Genomic DNA, 18,589 nt, shown 5'->3' on the forward strand with positions numbered 1-18,589 from the left:
GTGTGAAACTAGCCTAAGTCCTACCTTTTTTTTTTTTTTTGGACAAAAGCACAGAGCTAGCATAAAAGCAACAAAAGTTGAAATATTTGAGAAACTGGGTCTGAGCTGAAAAAGTAAATTAATGTGTATGCAAAATGTAAATGCATATGAACACATGACCTTTACACAGAGAAAAACAAAAACAAAACACAAAACAAATATCCTAAAATAAAAAGTTGACATATTGCTTAAAAATTTTCATTAAAGCTTTGTTGATTATTAATATCTCAGATGTGTTTTTAATCTTCATACATTAGTTTTATTGGAACTGTAAATTATTACTGCTATCGCTTGTTATCCAGGACCATTTCTTTCACCTTTAATGTAGACTACTCCTAAGAAGCTGTTCTGACCACATTTAAATTCTTACATAGGAGATCACTGAATAAATCTGAATAGTCAGTATTCACTGCCACACATTTTTTTCTGTATTCAGTGCACTGTGACATGTGGAAGAGGCTTGCGCTATAGGGTCGTATTATGTAATGATCATCGTGGACAACACACTGGAGGCTGCAACCCTCAGCTGAAGCCACATATAAAGGAGGAATGCATTGTACCAGTTCCGTGCTATAAACCCAGAGGTAAGACACTTTCACGTTCAATAAATGTGCCAGTCATGTTCCTGGTTTCTGGTGGATAAGTAACATATCTGTCATGCATTGAAGTGCTGCATTCTGTGTCTGCTAGAAAAGTTCCCTGTGGAAGCCAAACATCCGTGGTTAAAACAAGCACAGGAACTGGAGGAGACTAGAACAGCATCAGATCAGCCAACGTAAGTAGAATTCCTATTTATCCCAGTAATCTCAGCAGGATTAGAACATTCTCCAGAAACTTTGCTTTTCTTCTGAAAATAACAATGTACAATGTGTTAGCTGCTCTGTACGCCACACCGAACCGTCGTCTACAACCTGCGTCATTTACTGCAGCTCCTTAGGTGATACACAGGATTCTATAAACTTCACGGTATGGGAAAAGTTATGTTGTGTTTACTCTGTCATTTATCTTAAAATCTACATGAAAAACATGGTGCAAATAACCGATCTTTAAACAAATAATAAAATAATTGATAAATAACTAGTGATGGAATTAAACGTAACTGGAAAGATTTCTCATTTTTATTTTTAATAAAGATTGTGATAAAAATTGTGAAATTAAAAAAAAATAACTACATAAATACAAAAACCTGATTGGAAAAATATGCAATTTTCTGACCGCACATTCCCTTTAAAGGATCTCTGAATATACTGTGTGTTACATAGTGTCGGCCATCAAGTACTGATGCATTGTAATGTACATTGGGATACGTTAAGACTGGTATTTCATAAGTCAAGAGAATCTGAAAAGATGATTTTGCCACTAAAAGTAGCAGTACATGTCCTAGGAAAAAAACAAAAACGATGCCTGTAATCTAATGTGCCAGAGATGAAAAATCAGACTTTAAAACCACATGCAAAATGGCATGAAAGTACTCTGGGGGCATGTCACTGGACTTCAAGTACATCAACAAGCCCCCAATGCACTTCAAGGCTAATATTACATATAACTTCTTCTTAAAGGCAACCTGTCATCTGATTCATGCTGCCCAAATCATGGGCAGCACGAGTCAGATCCTGGCTGAGCATTGTGTTTCCAGGTCCTAAAACCCTCACCAATCAGTCGAAACACTGCTGCAAAATGCAGAGCTCTTGCATGACGTGCGCGCATATAGCAGTGTACGGACTCAGCAATATGTCTATGGGTCTGTAGATTCACTGTCAGACTTGTACAGACATATAGACCTACTATTGAGTCCATAAACCACACTGTATGTGCTACTCATATAGCAGCTGTGCACTTCAGAGTACTGTTTTGTCTGATCGGGGGGGTCTCAGGATCCAACCCCCTTCTGATCAGCAATAGTATACAGAGCCTATAACATATATAAAGTTTTACAAAATGATAGTTAGTGTTGCACTTCAAGAAAGACACATTTGGTACCAGAGCCCAAGATAGTGTGAAACTTCCAGGACCTTTCTCTATTGAGTCACAGAATGCAGTTTTCAGACACTCGCTTTGTGTTTGCTTGTCCGGCTGATGACCCTTCATTTCTCAAAGTTACGGATAGCGGTCCATATTACAGACTACTATGTAGACATGGCGATCCATGAGTCAACACAGCTGTGCTCACTCTGAAGGAAGGGACAAGGGATGAAAACTGAGGTCAAAGTAAGATCAGACAGAAAATGGCTGCCTTTATGGAGTAGGCCACTCTACGTATATATCTACACTCCTCAACAGTGAAATTGCAATACCACAAAGTAAAAGTCATGGAATAATGGAAATCACAGGATGGATAGACATGTTAATGATATGCAAATGATGAAAAATGGAAACCAAATTTTCAAAATATCTCAATTAATTCTTTGAGTATGAGCAGAAATACCCTCCTTAAAATGCTAGCAGTGAGGGTACTTATGGTTGTCTAAGGCCGGGGTCATATTAATGCATAGCATACGATGCGAGAGCATCAAATGTAATATGTTTATGACACTCAGCTCAAACTCTGCAGCAATGGTGAGCTGAGCATCATTTTACTGTGATCCGATCTTCTTGCAAGCGATAATCGGATCATAGGTGCTGAGAAGAATGAGAGATTAATCCCTCAATCCTCTCTATTGCCTGTCTCAGTGTATATCGGACTGCATGACATCTGAGTGCAGTCCGATGTTTTGCATGCACCCATGGACTTGAACTTCCAATAGCACCATGCTCCAATTTTTTTTCAGATCTGCTCTGCCTCATAAAATAACACTGGTCAGAGTGCAATGCGACATTTTCTCACATTGCACCACTTTGTATTATATACCTGTGTGAGTGAGCCCCTAAGATTATCCTGCAATGCTGAATGCAGTTGAGCAGACAAATCACCAAGATCCTCTGTTGGCAGCTCCCGTTGCAGTAGCCGACCAATGATGGCCCAGATTTTCTTGATGAGAGACAAGTCTGGAGACACTGCAGGCCATGGTAGCTTGTATAGGCCATGGAGACTTCTCACAGAAGCACAAGCCACATGCGGCCTGGTGTTGTCATGTTGAAGAACAGCTCCCGAGACACTTTGGAGAAATGACCATACCTCTGGCTCCACGACCAAATCAATGTAATGTTTAACTGTTAGTGCACCAGAAATGAAGACTAGAGAGATCCAGCTACAGTACATTACAGTGTGCCCATAATCCTAGGAAGAAGGACCCTTTTGAAGGCCTCTTCATGTCGTTGCCCCATTGTCGTTGTCCTCATGGTCACCAGGCCAATCTCAACCTACTTTTCCTTCAAATAAAAATAAGGACTCCTAACTGAAGAGGATAGACTGCTACTCCAGCTCCCATTGCCATTTTACTTTGCACCATGATAGCCATTGAGAAGAGTGATGTGAGGTTACTGTTTTTCAACACAGCAGTGCAAGGCATTATGTTGCTTGTGCTACTTTCAGCAGCCTGCATGGCCTACACGTGCTACCAAGGACCGCAGTGTCTCCTGCCTTGTTTTCCATCAAGCACATCTCAGAAGTCATTGGTCAGCAATTCCAAAGGGAGCTGCCAACAGCCGATCTTGATGATTTTTGTGCCCATGTGCATTCAGTGTGGCAAAACATTCCTTGGACAACCATTATATAGTTGCATAAGTTGAAAAAACATTTTGGTTCATCAAGTTCAACCTTTCTCCAAAATTACACTTTTTTGTCACTAAATTATCTATAACCCACAATGTTATGTGTACTGAGGAAATCATCCTGCCCTTATTTTAAAAGCTGTTATAGTGTCTGCCATTACTACCTCATGTCTGATTTCTCTAAATGTAAAGAACCCTTTCCTATTTAGTGGCTGGAATCGCCTTTTTTCCACCCATAATGAGTGTCCCCTGGTCCTTAGTATGGTCTTTGGAAGAAATAAGTCATGTGCCAGTTCTTTGTATTGTGACCACACATCAATTTATACATATAAATAAGATCTCCTCTGAAAGTTTTTTTACTAAGCTCAAGAAGCCCAACTTTTCCAACCTTTCATCATATGAGAGCCCTTCCATCCCTTGTAATAATCTAGTTTTCCGTCTTTGAACTGATTCTAACTTCTGAAAATCCTTTTTATAATGTGGAGCCCAAAACTGGATCCTACAAGTATCTTGTAGATATGGGCTTACAAGTGATTTATAAAGGAGTAAAGGCCCCGTCTCACTAAGCGATCTCGGTAGCGAGATCGCTGCTGAGTCACAACTTTTGTGACGTAACAGCGATCTCACCAGCGAGATCGCTGTGTGTGACAGCGATCAGCGAGCGGCCCCCCTGCCGGTATCGCTGATTGCTGCAAGAAACCTCTGGACATTTCTTTGGTCGCTGGTCTCCCGCTGGCCAGCACGCATCGCTGTGTGTGAGAGGCGGGAGACCAGCGATCAGGTGTAAAAAATAATAAAAAAAATAAAAAATATAGTTATTCTCACCTTCCGAAGTCCCGCGCAGCCATCCCGCCTCTCTCCACGCTCCGGTCCCAGTAAGTCTTTGCACTAATGACCGCGAGACTTTGTTATCCCTCGAGACCGTGACATCTCGCGGTCATTCGTGCAAAGGATCACTGGGACCAGAGCGTGGAGAGAGGCAGGATGGCTGAACGGGACGTCGGAAAGTGAGAATAACTATATTTTTTATTTTGATTCTATTTTTTACAGCGATGGCCAGCGATGCCGGACGCTCGGCATCGCTGTGCTGATCGCTGGTGAAGCTGTCTGTGTGACAGCTCACCAGCGATCACATAGCGACTTACTAGCGATCCTGACACCTTGATATCGGTGTCGGGATCGCTGGTAAGTCGCTTAGTGTGACGGGGCCTTTACAATACATAGGATCACATGTTTTTATCTCTCTTTTTTTACACCCTAAAATCTTATATGCTTTTGCAACTGCTACTTGACATTGAGTACTGCTGCTCAGCTTACTTGTAACCAGAACTCCATTTAATGTTATTTTTTATGCAGCAATAGGATACTATATTCCAGCTACTGAGAGTCCTATTCTTAACCCAGGGTTCCGCGTCCTCTCTTCCTCCTAAAGGAATAGTTTGCCACTATGGCCGGTACTTGGCTTCTCTGCTTCTGATGCCTTAGGATCACCGCCCGAGGTACTCTTTGTCTCACATTCTCTGTTCTATTGTGGCCCGTTACTTCTCTGAGTTATGAACTTGAGGCCATAATACTAGGTGTCCAGTCTCAGGATAGGTCTCCTGTAAATCCCTCCTGTCCTCGAGTCACTTCTCTTTTGTTCTCTCTACTCGAGATCTCTCTATCTACTGCCTCGGTCTCCACTTGCTTTGAGGGACACCCCTCCTATGTAACTCTGTTGAGTACTTAGACCAAAGCCAATCAAACAAGGTCCAAAACTACTGTAAAGGGGGGCACTTTACTCAAGTATTATACACAAATCCCATAGAGTTATTGTATGAATGTACACATCCTAACATGCACTGTCACCAAATTCCTCATGCTATGCCATGGACTACACATTGCCAAAAATCCCTCCACCCAGATGGATATATATGCAAAATCCAAAAAGAGCCAATGGAATATAAGTGTGAAATAGCACGGACACTTAATTAAGTATGCCAAAAAAATGCCATGATATACCAAAATATGCGCTCAAATTAGGATTAGCAAGGTATAATTACCTAAACGTAATGGGAGTGTGTTCTGGCATCCCCTCACCCCGACACACGTTTCGCCGCCTGCTTCTTCTGGGGGCATGTCCAGGGTGAGGGGCGGCAAGGTTTAAATGAGAGCCGAAATCAAAAAGCGGCCAATCAGAATGATCGGTGCATGACGCTCTTAAACCCGCCCCCATGACATACTTCCCCGGTGCGCTCAATGAAACGCAAGCATTAAGCTATGCGTGTCAGTGTCAGAGCGTCGCAAGGAAGTATCGGAGGCTGGGGTGAATCGCGTATGCGCACATACTGAAAGGCTGTATGACGATCCGGGAATGAATTTGAGATATATATTTTAGTAATACAAAGGCAAAGACAGTGCTAAAAAAATGTGAATTAAAGTGATGACAAGTGCCTGGGAGATTAATACTCCCGATATATATCAAAGTGACTATTAATATTATTACCATACATAATTAATAGCAGTGCGCAAAATGAATAATATATAACATGTCAAACATATTATTATATACAATGAGATTGTATAAAATAGATAATACAATTAAAGTGACCTAGTGCTATAAATGATTACAACCAATGTGCCTGGGAGATCAATACCCCCATTGTATCAAAGTGACTATTAATGTCACTACTATACATAAATGTATCAATGTGCAAATATAAAATTGAATTGACAGTGTAATTAATATAAACATATCAATACATAATATCAAAGAGATGTGCAAGGAGATTAATGAAATTAATATAATTACAGTGACCCAATATTATAATGATTACAACCAAAAATCAAAAATATAAAAATAATAATAATATGAAAAAATAATAACACTATATATATATTTATGTAGTTATTATTTATTATTTTTGATTTATTATTTTTCTTATTGTTATTATTTTTCATATTATTATTATTTTTATATTTTTGATTTTTGGTTGTAATCATACGGCATTATGCTTTTGCCATTTTAAGACTTTTCCAATAAAATTGTTTTTTTTACTATATCTGGGATCTCTTCTTTGTTCCATACCATTTCTATGGGATTTGTGTATAATACTTGAGTGAAGTGCCCCCCTTTACAGTAGTTTTGGACCTTGTTTGATTGGCTTTGGTCTAAGTACTCAACAGAGTTACATAGGAGGGGTGTCCCTCAAAGCAAGTGGAGACCGAGGCAGTAGATAGAGAGATCTCGAGTTGAGAGAACAAAAGAGAAGTGACTCAAGGACAGGAGGGATTTACAGGAGACCTATCCTGAGACTGGACACCTAGTATTATGGCCTCAAGTTCATAACTCAGAGAAGTAACGGGCCACAATAGAACAGAGAATGTGAGACAAAGAGTACCTCGGGCGGTGATCCTAAGGCATCAGAAGCAGAGAAGCCAAGTACCGGCCATAGTGGCAAACTATTCCTTTAGGAGGAAGAGAGGACGCGGAACCCTGGGTTAAGAATAGGACTCTCAGTAGCTGGAATATAGTATCCTATTGCTGCATAAAAAATAACATTAAATGGAGTTCTGGTTACAAGTAAGCTGAGCAGCAGTACTCAATGTCAAGTAGCAGTTGCAAAAGCATATAAGATTTTAGGGTGTAAAAAAAGAGAGATAAAAACATGTGATCCTATGTATTGTAAAGGCCCCGTCACACTAAGCGACTTACCAGCGATCCCGACACCGATATCAAGGTGTCAGGATCGCTAGTAAGTCGCTATGTGATCGCTGGTGAGCTGTGGGATTTGTGTATAATACTTGAGTGAAGTGCCCCCCTTTACAGTAGTTTTGGACCTTGTTTGATTGGCTTTGGTCTAAGTACTCAACAGAGTTACATAGGAGGGGTGTCCCTCAAAGCAAGTGGAGACCGAGGCAGTAGATAGAGAGATCTCGAGTTGAGAGAACAAAAGAGAAGTGACTCAAGGACAGGAGGGATTTACAGGAGACCTATCCTGAGACTGGACACCTAGTATTATGGCCTCAAGTTCATAACTCAGAAATGTAACAGGCCACGATAGAACAGAGAATGTGAGACAAAGAGGAATTTGGTGACAGTGCATGTTAGGCTACTTTCACACATCAGGTTTTCGGCGTCAGGCGCGATCCGGAACGCCGGATCCGGCAAATGTTTCGTAAAACCGGATGTGACGGATCCGATTTTCTGGCGGATCCGTCTTTTTCTGGACAGACAAAACCGGATCCGTCTCATCCGGTTCATCCGTTTTTCTATCCGTTTTTCGACGGATTACGCCGGATCCGGTTTTTAAAATTGACCCATGTGGCCTTCCGAACGGGATTGGCTACTGGAAAACTATATATAGCATGTTCCTACAGCCCTTCTTTGACAGGTTGTAGAGGAGAAAGTGCAGGTTGGAGAGAAGAGCAAGTTACTGGTGAAGATGGATGTTGTCATTGGAAATATTTTGAAGAATTTGGCTGATTTTACAGCGGAGGCAAATCGTTTGAGGGTGATTGTTCTGGAGAAGGAGAGAGCGAGACAGCAGCGCATCAGGCATCGTAGACGACGTTTGTGGATCCACCCCATCACAGCCAAGAGAATGACGCGTGGGGTCTATTCTACACTATGCATGGACCTTCGACGAAACCCGGATAAATTTTTTGGATATGTTAGGATGAAAATGGAGAATTTTGATTACTTGGTGGAGCGCATTGCACACCTCATAAGAAAAGCGGACACCTATTGCCGCTTCTCTGTTTCACCCGCAGAGCGTCTGATGGTGACTTTAAGGTAAGCCACATTTATTGGATATGATCGCATCAGAGCACACTTTCACAGCAATCTTGTTGGTGGTAGTTTGTATCTCCAAGTGTTATAGGTCAGTTTTGGTATGTAATGCTGTGATTTAAAACTAATTTATTGTTTTTTAATTCCCCACAGATTTCTTGCAACTGGAGAATCCCTTTCGTCACTGCATTTCCAGTACAGACTCGGGATTTCCACCATATCTGGAATTGTGAAGTACACATGCCGTGCACTGTGGGACTCCTTAGCTGAAGAGTTTTTACCAGAGCCCACAACAGAGAGGTGGATTGAAATTGCTGACAAGTTTCAACAGATATGTCAGTTTCCAAACTGCTTGGGCGCTGTGGACGGGAAACATATCCGCATTGTAAAGCCAGCTGGATCGGGATCGGAATATTTCAATTACAAGAAATATTTTTCAATTGTCCTCATGGCCATCGCTGACGCGGAATACAAATTTATTGCGGTTGATATTGGGGCCTATGGCCGCTCCAATGACTCTCAAGTTTTCAAACTGTCTGCCATGGGGCGTAAACTGTATGGAAACACCTTCCAGTTCCCACCACCTAGACCGCTGCCGCAAACATCTGGTCCACCTATGCCATTTGTCTGTGTAGGGGATGAAGCCTTCCAGCTGTCAGAACACCTTTTGAAACCATACTCTAGCAGAGGATTGACAAGACCAAAACGCATTTTTAATTACCGCCTCACAAGAGCAAGAAGAATGGTTGAATGTACCTTTGGTATTCTGACAGCCAAATGGCGGGTCCTATTGACTGCGATCAACCTCAAGACAGAAACTGTGGACGAGGTGATCAAAGCGTGCGTGGTACTCCACAATTTTGTTATCTGCAAGGAACCCATTTCCATTGAGGACACCTCTGAAGAAACCACCTTGCAAGATTACCATGACATTACCACTAGAAGTTCTGTGACGGTTTCAGTAATGAGGGACAATTTTGCACTATACTTTATGTCACCTCAAGGCAGAGTACACTGGCAGGATGACAGAGTGTGAAAGATTTGTGCCCAACCAAACTTGTGTACCTTCTGTACCAACAGTATATACCTTTGCCAACCAAAGTTGGCTATCTTGTCATGGTCTCTACTTTTAGCTTTAGGCCACAGGTGTGTACCTGGTTGTGTTTTATGCAAAGTATTTCACCTTTTAACAAAAGTTGTGTACATTGTTAGGAAATCACCAACAATAAACACAACTTTTTAGGTGAAATACTTTGCTTCAAACACAACCAGGAACACAACTGTGGCAAAAAGCTAAAATTTACCCACAGTTATATACCTAGTTTTGAATACCATTTCACCTTTTAAATACCCTGTATTTAACCTTTTTCGCCGCAGAAAGAAATGACAGACAACCAGTGTAAAATAATTTAACTTTTATTGAAAAATGTTTTTTTAGTAAACTTTTTACAAATTTTAATAAACTTGTTTAATAAAACTTTGAAACTATAAAACTGAAACCATAAAACTGGTCATTTTTATTTAAATACACACATTATAAATCTGTGTAGTGTGTGGTGGAAATACTGCTGTAGGGGCTGCGGGACACTTCGACACTGGGAGTGTGGAGAGAGGACTGGGATCGTGGTGGGGAAGGAACAGTTAGAGGTGAAGGTGTGGAAAAAACTACAGAATGGGTGGACATGTGGGAAGCAGAAGAGGTGGTGGGTGGTGGAGTGGAGGGTTGGGCAGGGACTGTAGGAGCAGATGATGATGGCAAGTTGTATGGGGAAGGAGTTTGGTACGGGGCAGGTTGCTGGAAGTGGGGAGATGTCTGGTATGGGGCAGGTTGCTGGAAGTGGGGAGATGTCTGGTACGGGGCAGGTTGCTGGAAGTGGGGAGATGTCTGGTACGGGGCAGGTTGCTGGAAGTGGGGAGATGTCTGGTACTGGGGAGGTTGCTGGTACTGGGGAGTTTGCAGGTACTGTGGAGGTTGCTGGTACTGTGGAGGTTGCTGGTGCTGGGGAGGTTGCTGGTGTTGGGGAGGTGGATGGTGCTGGGGAGGTGGATGGTGCTGGGGAGGTGGATGGTGCTGGGGAGTTGATCTGCTGATAGCCTGCGGAGATTTGCTCTGACAAGACTTTTAGACAGTTCTGGAAAGATGCATTCAGATGCAAGAACTCTGGCGCATAAGTCTTTTCCTGACCCCTCTGCCGCTGCCGCCCAGTACCCGCAGGTGTACTAGAGGTGGCAGGGGCAGAAGGGTGGGGTAAAGGGAAAGCGATCTCCTCACCAGCAGCTTCATGTAATGTAGGCGGCCACGATGCTCCTGTGCTGGTGGATGGGACAGATGGGTCGAATGTGTTGGAAGGCTGGGAAGGTGCAGATGTACCGGGGCGGTCGAAGTGTCCCTCGGTGCCGGTCTCCTCAGGGATCGCCTCAGAAGGGTCCAATCGTCCCGGCTCCCGAGTGCTGCTCACCGTGCTGTGGAATAAAGAGAAAAAAAAACAATTAAAATACTGACATGGTATGGCCCTGGCTGAAAAAAAAATTTACATCTAACATTTTTTTTCACATGTGGTGTGTAATATTTACCTTCTGGTGACCATTGTTTCCCGGAGGAACGACAGGGCTTCTGCGTACTTGTACTTGCTCCTGCGTCCTCCAGATCCACTCGGGGCCCGCATCTCTTTATTGAACTCCTTCTTGAAACGATCTCTCACAGACCGCCACCGATTCACAATTCTGTTCCCTGAAACGAGAAAGGAGTGGTTAGTATACAACATCAGTGTTTCCCAAACTCCAGTCCTCATGGTCCCCAGGGGTCATGTTTTCAGGATTTCCATAGTAAATAGAAATCCTGAACACATGATCCGTGGGGACCACGAGGACTGGAGTTCGGGAAACACTGGTTTACATCAAGCAACCGGTACTGTATATACTTACGCTCTTTAATCTGGGCCCGAGCTTCGAGGTCCTCCCAGCGGCCCACAAGGAGCGAACAGATTTCCTCCCAGAGTCGTCGGGTAACGATCAGGTCAGCGTGGCGGCGGTCAGCCATATTCCAGAGCGGCTCCCTTTCTCTGACGAGATCGATGAGGCGGTCCACATCAATCCCTCCATCCTCACCATCAGAGTTGGGAGCACGCTGTGAAGGCTGTTAAAGAAAAAGACAAAAATAACATAATTAGCCTCCACAAAAGAAATGAAATAAAAAGTGCAAAAAAACAAAGCAAAAATATTTATACTTACACGCTGGTGACCGCCGCGTTGCTGTCGCCGACGACCCTGGGAGGCACTGCGAGGACCTCTTGGCCAAGCACCAGATTGGGAAGACTAGAGAAGAAAACAAAAAATGTTATGTCTTTGGATGTAGGCATTTGTTTGCTGTGTGTGGTCTGCAGAACATTGTTTTCTATGTGTTGTGTGTAGTGTGATGTTGTGTTTCTGCGTTTGATGCAAAAAACTTACCAATTGTGAGCCCACTCCATGTGTCTGTCCACCCCTTCCTTCTTCTTCTGGGAGCTCCTCTTCATCTTGTGATTCCTGTTTTGAAATAAAAGGCAATGAATAGACATATATTACAGAGAAGATGGATTTTGGAAATAAAAACTTACCGTCAAACGCTGACGATGCGAGGGAGGGCTCCCAGAAGATGATGTGCTGTCTTCCTGGTGGCCACACTCCATGCCTGTGGGTGGTGTTCCAGCTGCTGCCATTGCTGCTGCTGCTGCTGCTGCATCTATTGGGCGGCTGTTGAATAAAGAGAAACAAAGGGCCAATGAATATCTTGATATTCAATAGCCCTAGTTTGGAGGAATGGGTGATTTGATAATTACCGTCTCTCATCTGCTGCTGGACTCCCCTCCCGTTGTTCAGCATGCTGCTCCAATTGGGGTGGTGCTGATGGTGCTGCTACAGATGTCTCCTGTCTTCTCCTGCGCCTGGTTGCTGTCTTGGGTGGCATGTTGGGTGTGGCTGTGGGTCCCACTGTCTTGCTTTTATATATGTCTTGTGGGCAGAGCTACTGAGCATGCTCAGACCAAAAAACCGGATCCGGCCGCCGGATCCGGCTTTCGCCGGATACGGCGCATTGCGGCGCTCATAGGCTTTCATTGTGTGAAAAAGCCGGACTCGCCGGATCCGGCGTGTCCGGCTTTTTCGCCGGAGACAAAAAACGTTACAGTCACCGTTTTTTCCAGACGCCGGATCGCGACACATTGCGACACATTGCCGGATCCGGCAAAAACCGGATGAAACGCATGGCCATCCGGCGCTATCCGGCGCAAATGCAAGTCAATGGGGGGAAACCGGATCCGGCATTGCATTTCGCCGGATCCGGTTTCTGTCAAAAGCGCCGGATCGCGCCTGACGGCGAAAACCTGATGTGTGAAAGAGGCCTTAGGATGTGTACATTCATACAATATATAAATACTATAGGAACTAGAAAAGCGCAATAGGGTCTTATCTGGGTTGAAAATGAAAGAAAATCACAGAAATTCACTCACCCTTTCCAGGAGAGAAATAGGCATGTAAGATCCGTAGTCAGCTTGCCACACGTCCAAAGGTCAACTCGGTGACCGCCAGAGTATCAAACTTTTTGTGGAACTAATTTATGGACTGTAGTGCGCTGCTTGACATAATACCGAATCCAAACTATGTTGAAAGATTGATCATGTATTTCCCAACGCGTTTCAAAGTAGATATTACGTCTTCCTCAGGGGATGACATATACCTACTTCGAAACGCGTCGGGAAATAAATGATCAATCTTTCAACATAGTTTGGATTCGGTATTATGTCAAGCAGCGCACTACAGTCCATAAACTAATTCCACAAAAAGTTTAATACATTCATACAATAACTCTTCATGAGTATTGATCTATGTTTAATATGTTGAGCACACCTATATTGTGATGTGATTGTTATGTTCATGCTTTTGTCTTTTGGACTAACACGCTGTATCCTTCCACAAGATTGTTTGTGATATCTTGGTGTCCCCTATACGGCATTATGCTTTTGCTATTTTAAGAATTTTCCAATATAATTGTTTTTTTAATATATCTGGGATCTCTTCTTTGTTCCGTACGATTTCTATGGGATTTGTTTATAATATTTAGACCAAAGGTCTGTGCTAGCTGCAAGGAAGGCCCTGTCTGACTTTCTGACAGGAAATTATCTCTGTTCCTGCACGTTATCCCCTTCCACTCTGGGCTAGTCCCAGTTATTAACTCTAATTCTCTCTACTGTCGGAGAGAACACAACACCCTCACTAATAACGGATATGACAATTCAAATTAAACGTCAAGATACATTTACAACTATACACGTGTCTTCAAAGGGGAACATGGGCAATATGTCATTTCCTTGCATTTACACAACTACCTTTTTCCCCAGATTCTAGTCTAATAATCTCATCTATCTATCTTTAATAATCTATCTATCTATCTATCTATCTATCTATCTATCTTTTAATTGCTTAGCCAGCAAATACAGAAAAGGGAGGTTGCTGGCACCTGGGATATAATGGCTACCCAACAACCATAATTGAACTCTATCAATCAGTTATATCACTTACTCTTTAATTCCCGTTTTCGGTTTCAACAGCCCCTTGTATAAGTCAACATATTTCTCTATTACTCATGTTAGTGAATGAAATCATTGTCCCTCCATCTGAATATATTCTGTCATTACTCATGCTTCTGTGACCACATGTAACCCTCTATCAGTCTTAGAGCGACATTGCCATGTAGATGGCTGTGTCTTGAAGAACTGTATCTATCAGACTTTGGAGGGAATTTCATGGCCTTTCATCAGCATCTGTTGTAATTTCAGAACAAGGATACAGTACATTACATCTGTCTAGAGCTGGCCTTGTGTGACTATGAGCAGCTTAGGAATAAGTCCGGCTCTACTCCAAAGCACAGACACGAGCATTGCCAAACCAGCCTCGTGCTAGATAAATACCTTGGCCTTTGCGGTCTACCACGGCTAGTGTCCTACATTTATATAACTGTACAACATTCAAAGAACTTTTTTTTATCTGTTGACAGAATATAATATGACTTGCTGGAAGAGCAGAGCCAAGAAAAATGTGATCCTGACCTTTTTTTGTTTTTAGTTGTGGAATGTGATGACAGTTGAAACCCATCATGATTTTTAATGCTGCCCCCCCCGGGTCCTCTATATTACACATGGCTTCACCAACCTTGTGTAGTATTTCTGAAACATTTTTTAGAATGCTGAATATTTAATAATTTCCTAGATCCATGATAAATCATGGTAGGTGGTTGAACTTAACAGAAGGAATTGCTTTGGTGCAGGTACAGTAGAATTCGATGACATTGAAATAAATGAATTTTCCATCATTATATTTGTCCCTGTCTATCATAACAATGTAAAAGCTAGACCCCCTCTATGAAATGTATCTATCATAAACCATTCAGGATTATGAAGTCATAGCTAACTTCTGTATGACATATGTACTACAATATCACTTTTTCCAATTCACAGTGGAGAGTAAAATGAACAGTTCATTGATGGCAAATAAAAGTCTGAGAATCTGCATGACGTCCTACACTACAAACCGTAGGATGCAAAGAATCGTCCACTACAGGTCATTACTGTCATTTCATGAATCCCTTCACTACAGGCAATGATCAGCAAAGGATTCCAATTTTCCTTTTACTGCAGGCCATAGCAAAGTACCCTAAGACTATGTGCACACGTAGTTGGAAGTGCTGCGGATTTTGAAAAATCTGCAGGTAAATCCGCAGGTCAAAATACCTGCGGTTTACCTGCGGATTAGCCTGCGGTTTAGCCCTGCAGTTTCACACCTCACAATGGTGAAGGTGTGAAACCGCAGCGGAATCCACACAAAGAATTGACATGCTGCGGATTGTAGCCCGCAGCAAATCCGCGCGGAAAAATCCGCAGCATGTGCACAGTGCTTTTGGTTTTACCATTGCAAAGAATGGTACTGTACAACGCAGCATAAGCTGCTGCGAACCCGCAGGGCCAGGAATGCTGCGGATCCGTAGCAGAATCCGCAACATGTCCACATAGCCTTAGGCCCATGTTTACTATCGGTTATAAGGTCCAAGGATCAACATTGCCACCTTCACTACAGGACACAAAATGCAAAGAATTGACATAAGTCCTTTCTCTGTATAGGCTTAAGGTCTTTAGTAAAAAGAGCAACTTTACATCTCATCACTTTATTGTGTCCATGATCATCAGCTAGTGGATTCAAGAAGGACCTTTATTACCTTTTATTTTTACTCACTTATATAGCGCCATTAGTGCCACAGCGCTTTACAGACATTATCAACACTGTCCCCATTGGGGCTCGCAATCTTGATTCACTATCAGTATGCCTGGAGTGTGGGATGAAACCAGAGAACCCGGAGGAAACCTACACAAACGTGGGAAGAACATACAAACTCCTTGCAGATGTTGTCCTTGGTGGGATTTGAACTCGGGACCCCAGCGCTCCAAGGCTGCAGTGCTAACCACTGAGCCACGTGCTGTAGAGAGTGCCACAGACTTTAGATTTGCAGTTTCTTTGCTGAGATTTAAAAAAAATATAAATTTACCTCTCAGTTACTATTGTGTACCAAACTGTATTTTTTATATTAAATGGTTTATCTAATTTCAAAAACCTAATTAATCAAGGGACCCTCAACACTTAGCCAGAATGGATAGTGGCTATGGGTAGTGGTTGTGGATAGTGGTTGTGGATAGTGTCTATGGATAGTGGCTGTGGATAGTGGCTGTGTATAGTGACTATAGATAGTGGCTATGGATATTGCTTGTGGATAGTGGCTACAGATAGTGGCTATGGATAGTGGCTACACATAGTGGCTACGGATAGTGGCTGTGGATAGTGGCTGTGGATAGTGGCTGTGGATAGTGGCTATGGATAGTGGCTATGGATAGTGGCTACGCATATTGGCTACAGATAGTGGCTGTGGATAGTGGCTACAGATAGTGGCTATGGATAGTGGCTACACATAGTGGCTACGGATAGTGGCTACACATAGTGGCTATGGATAGTGGCTACACATAGTGGTTATGGATAGTGGCTATGGATAGTGGCTACGCATATTGGCTACAGATAGTGGCTGTGGATAGTGGCTATGGATAGTGGCTATGGATAGTGGCAATTGATAGAATCTGTTTAGTTTGTGACTATCCACCATTTTCTTGTGGTGCTCTGGCTGCTGCTCTTTTCCTCTTGTTCTGGGTTTGTCTTGGGTCAGGTGATGGTATCACTCTTTATTACCCAGCACCTGCCTCCTAGTCCTTGCTGGACAACAGTGTTAATCCGCTTGAGTTCTGGCTTGGTGCTTTGCCTTCTGTGTGTGTAATTGGTGCAGTGCTGGGACCTCTGGTTCTGCTAGTCTTTGTTTCTGTATTCTGTTGGTTTCTGCAGTCTTCTCTTTGTTTTCTATTAGGAGGTGACCCGTTTTTGTACCCAGTCCTTAGATTTTTCAGGGACCCCCCCTCCCCCTATCTATAGGTCTTCGCTTGAGATTAACCTAGGATCGCCGGTGGGTCTATTCGCAAGGAATGGGTTGCCCACTCCATCGTAGGGTATCAGCCTAGTCACAGTGCAGGGTCAGTTTTCCCCCTTCTACTCTAGTTCGGTGTTGTAAATCCGTAACAGCAATGCATCACTTGCTCTGTTGGGCCTGTACTTCTGATGAGTGTTACAAACAATTGTATTTTCTGTCCATGCGCAGCCCATATGTGCTCCGGACTGCCCCATGACATCTCACCGACCAATGGAAGTCAGTGTGCTAGTGGACAAAAGCCATTTAGCACAAGACCAAAAAACATGAAAGCATTGCTCTGTTGCTATCTGATTTTTGGATGAGCCCTTAAGTTCATTGAGTGCATTGAAAAAACAGATGCCATACTGACACCATCTGTAAAACAGATACATTGCAAAGATTAAAGCAGCAATGGTCTACCAACCAATAGAATATAGATAGACAGCAGGCTGGTGTAATGTAACAACAGCAAAAAAATTAAAACTAATCTATTTTATTATAATCCTTAAAAAGGAATAAGATCCTGGTAAAAGTGCACAAAACAAAAAAGACAAACACGCATATAAGACTACCAGAGTGCGCTACAATAATAGTCACGGATCTGATGTGATTTGGTGTGATCAATCTCCTTTAGCACACCAAAAAATTTTTCTTTGCATTCATGGCAAATAAAAAGGGAGGATCTCACACATGTCACACAGCAATGGGCTCCCCCATACAGTACATCTCCCGTCTCCCGACGCGTTTCACTGTTAGCCAGATCATCAGGGGAGTTGATATGATGTAGATGAATGCCTGCTTCTCATAGAATTGCCATAAATTTTTTGGTGTGCTAAAGGAGGTATTTATTCATCATGCGGATCCCAGAATGGGAAGATGTTACATAAATAAGCTGTACCTCAGTTTGCAGGCTATGCCACTTTTAAATATACAAGGTATTGCTGTGGCTGCTAGAGTGTCTATGGAAACCCAGTGATTGTTCAATGTTGGTTACATACTGGGTCTGATGCTATGATTGAGCAAGTTTAATACCATAGATCAATAAAGTATTTGCTCCTATAATTGGAGGAATGGTACTTATGGCTCCTGAGGCTCTATGAGTTGTGAGAACATCTTAGAAAGGGATGAGCATATGATATTCCCTATTACCTTGGAAATGCTCTCACATTATTAATAATACGTAAGAAACGTTCCTTGGAGTCGATCCATGACTATTATTGTAGAGCACTCTGGTAGTCTTATATGCGTGTTTGTCTTTTTTGTTTTGTGCACTTTTACCAGGATCTTATTCCTTTTTAAGGATTATAATAAAGTAGATTAGTTTTAATTTTTTTTGCTCTTGTTACATTACACCAGCCTGCTGTCTATCTACATTGCAAAGATTACATAGAAACATGAATTGGGCCTTCTATTTTTTATTAATGTAAAAAACTGATGCCGTGTGGATGTCAAAAACGGACATATGCATGACATATGAATGTGACTCACGCAATGCTAAAAAAAGCGTAATTTTAATTTTTATGTCATAAATCAACAATACATGTGAAAATAAGCAACGTTTAATTAATCTTATCAGAAAAATTAGCTTGTTCAGA

At 42.4% G+C, this 18,589-nt stretch overlaps 1 protein-coding gene across 1 annotated transcript in view; it reads left to right on the forward strand.

Annotated features, from left to right (window-relative positions):
• Positions 1-18,589, forward strand: part of ADAMTSL3 (ADAMTS like 3) — a 774,261-nt gene that overhangs the window by 579,439 nt on the left and 176,233 nt on the right. Inside the window, exons 14-15 of the mRNA XM_073568559.1 lie at positions 476-623; positions 730-814. Of these exons, the coding sequence (XP_073424660.1) occupies positions 476-623; positions 730-814 (233 nt within the window). The remainder of the gene's footprint in view (positions 1-475; positions 624-729; positions 815-18,589) is intronic.

Source organism: Dendrobates tinctorius, unplaced genomic scaffold, assembly GCF_039654945.1.
Source record: "Dendrobates tinctorius isolate UK_male_01 unplaced genomic scaffold, ASM3965494v1 ptg000022l, whole genome shotgun sequence".
Classification (NCBI taxonomy): Eukaryota; Metazoa; Chordata; class Amphibia; order Anura; family Dendrobatidae; genus Dendrobates; species Dendrobates tinctorius.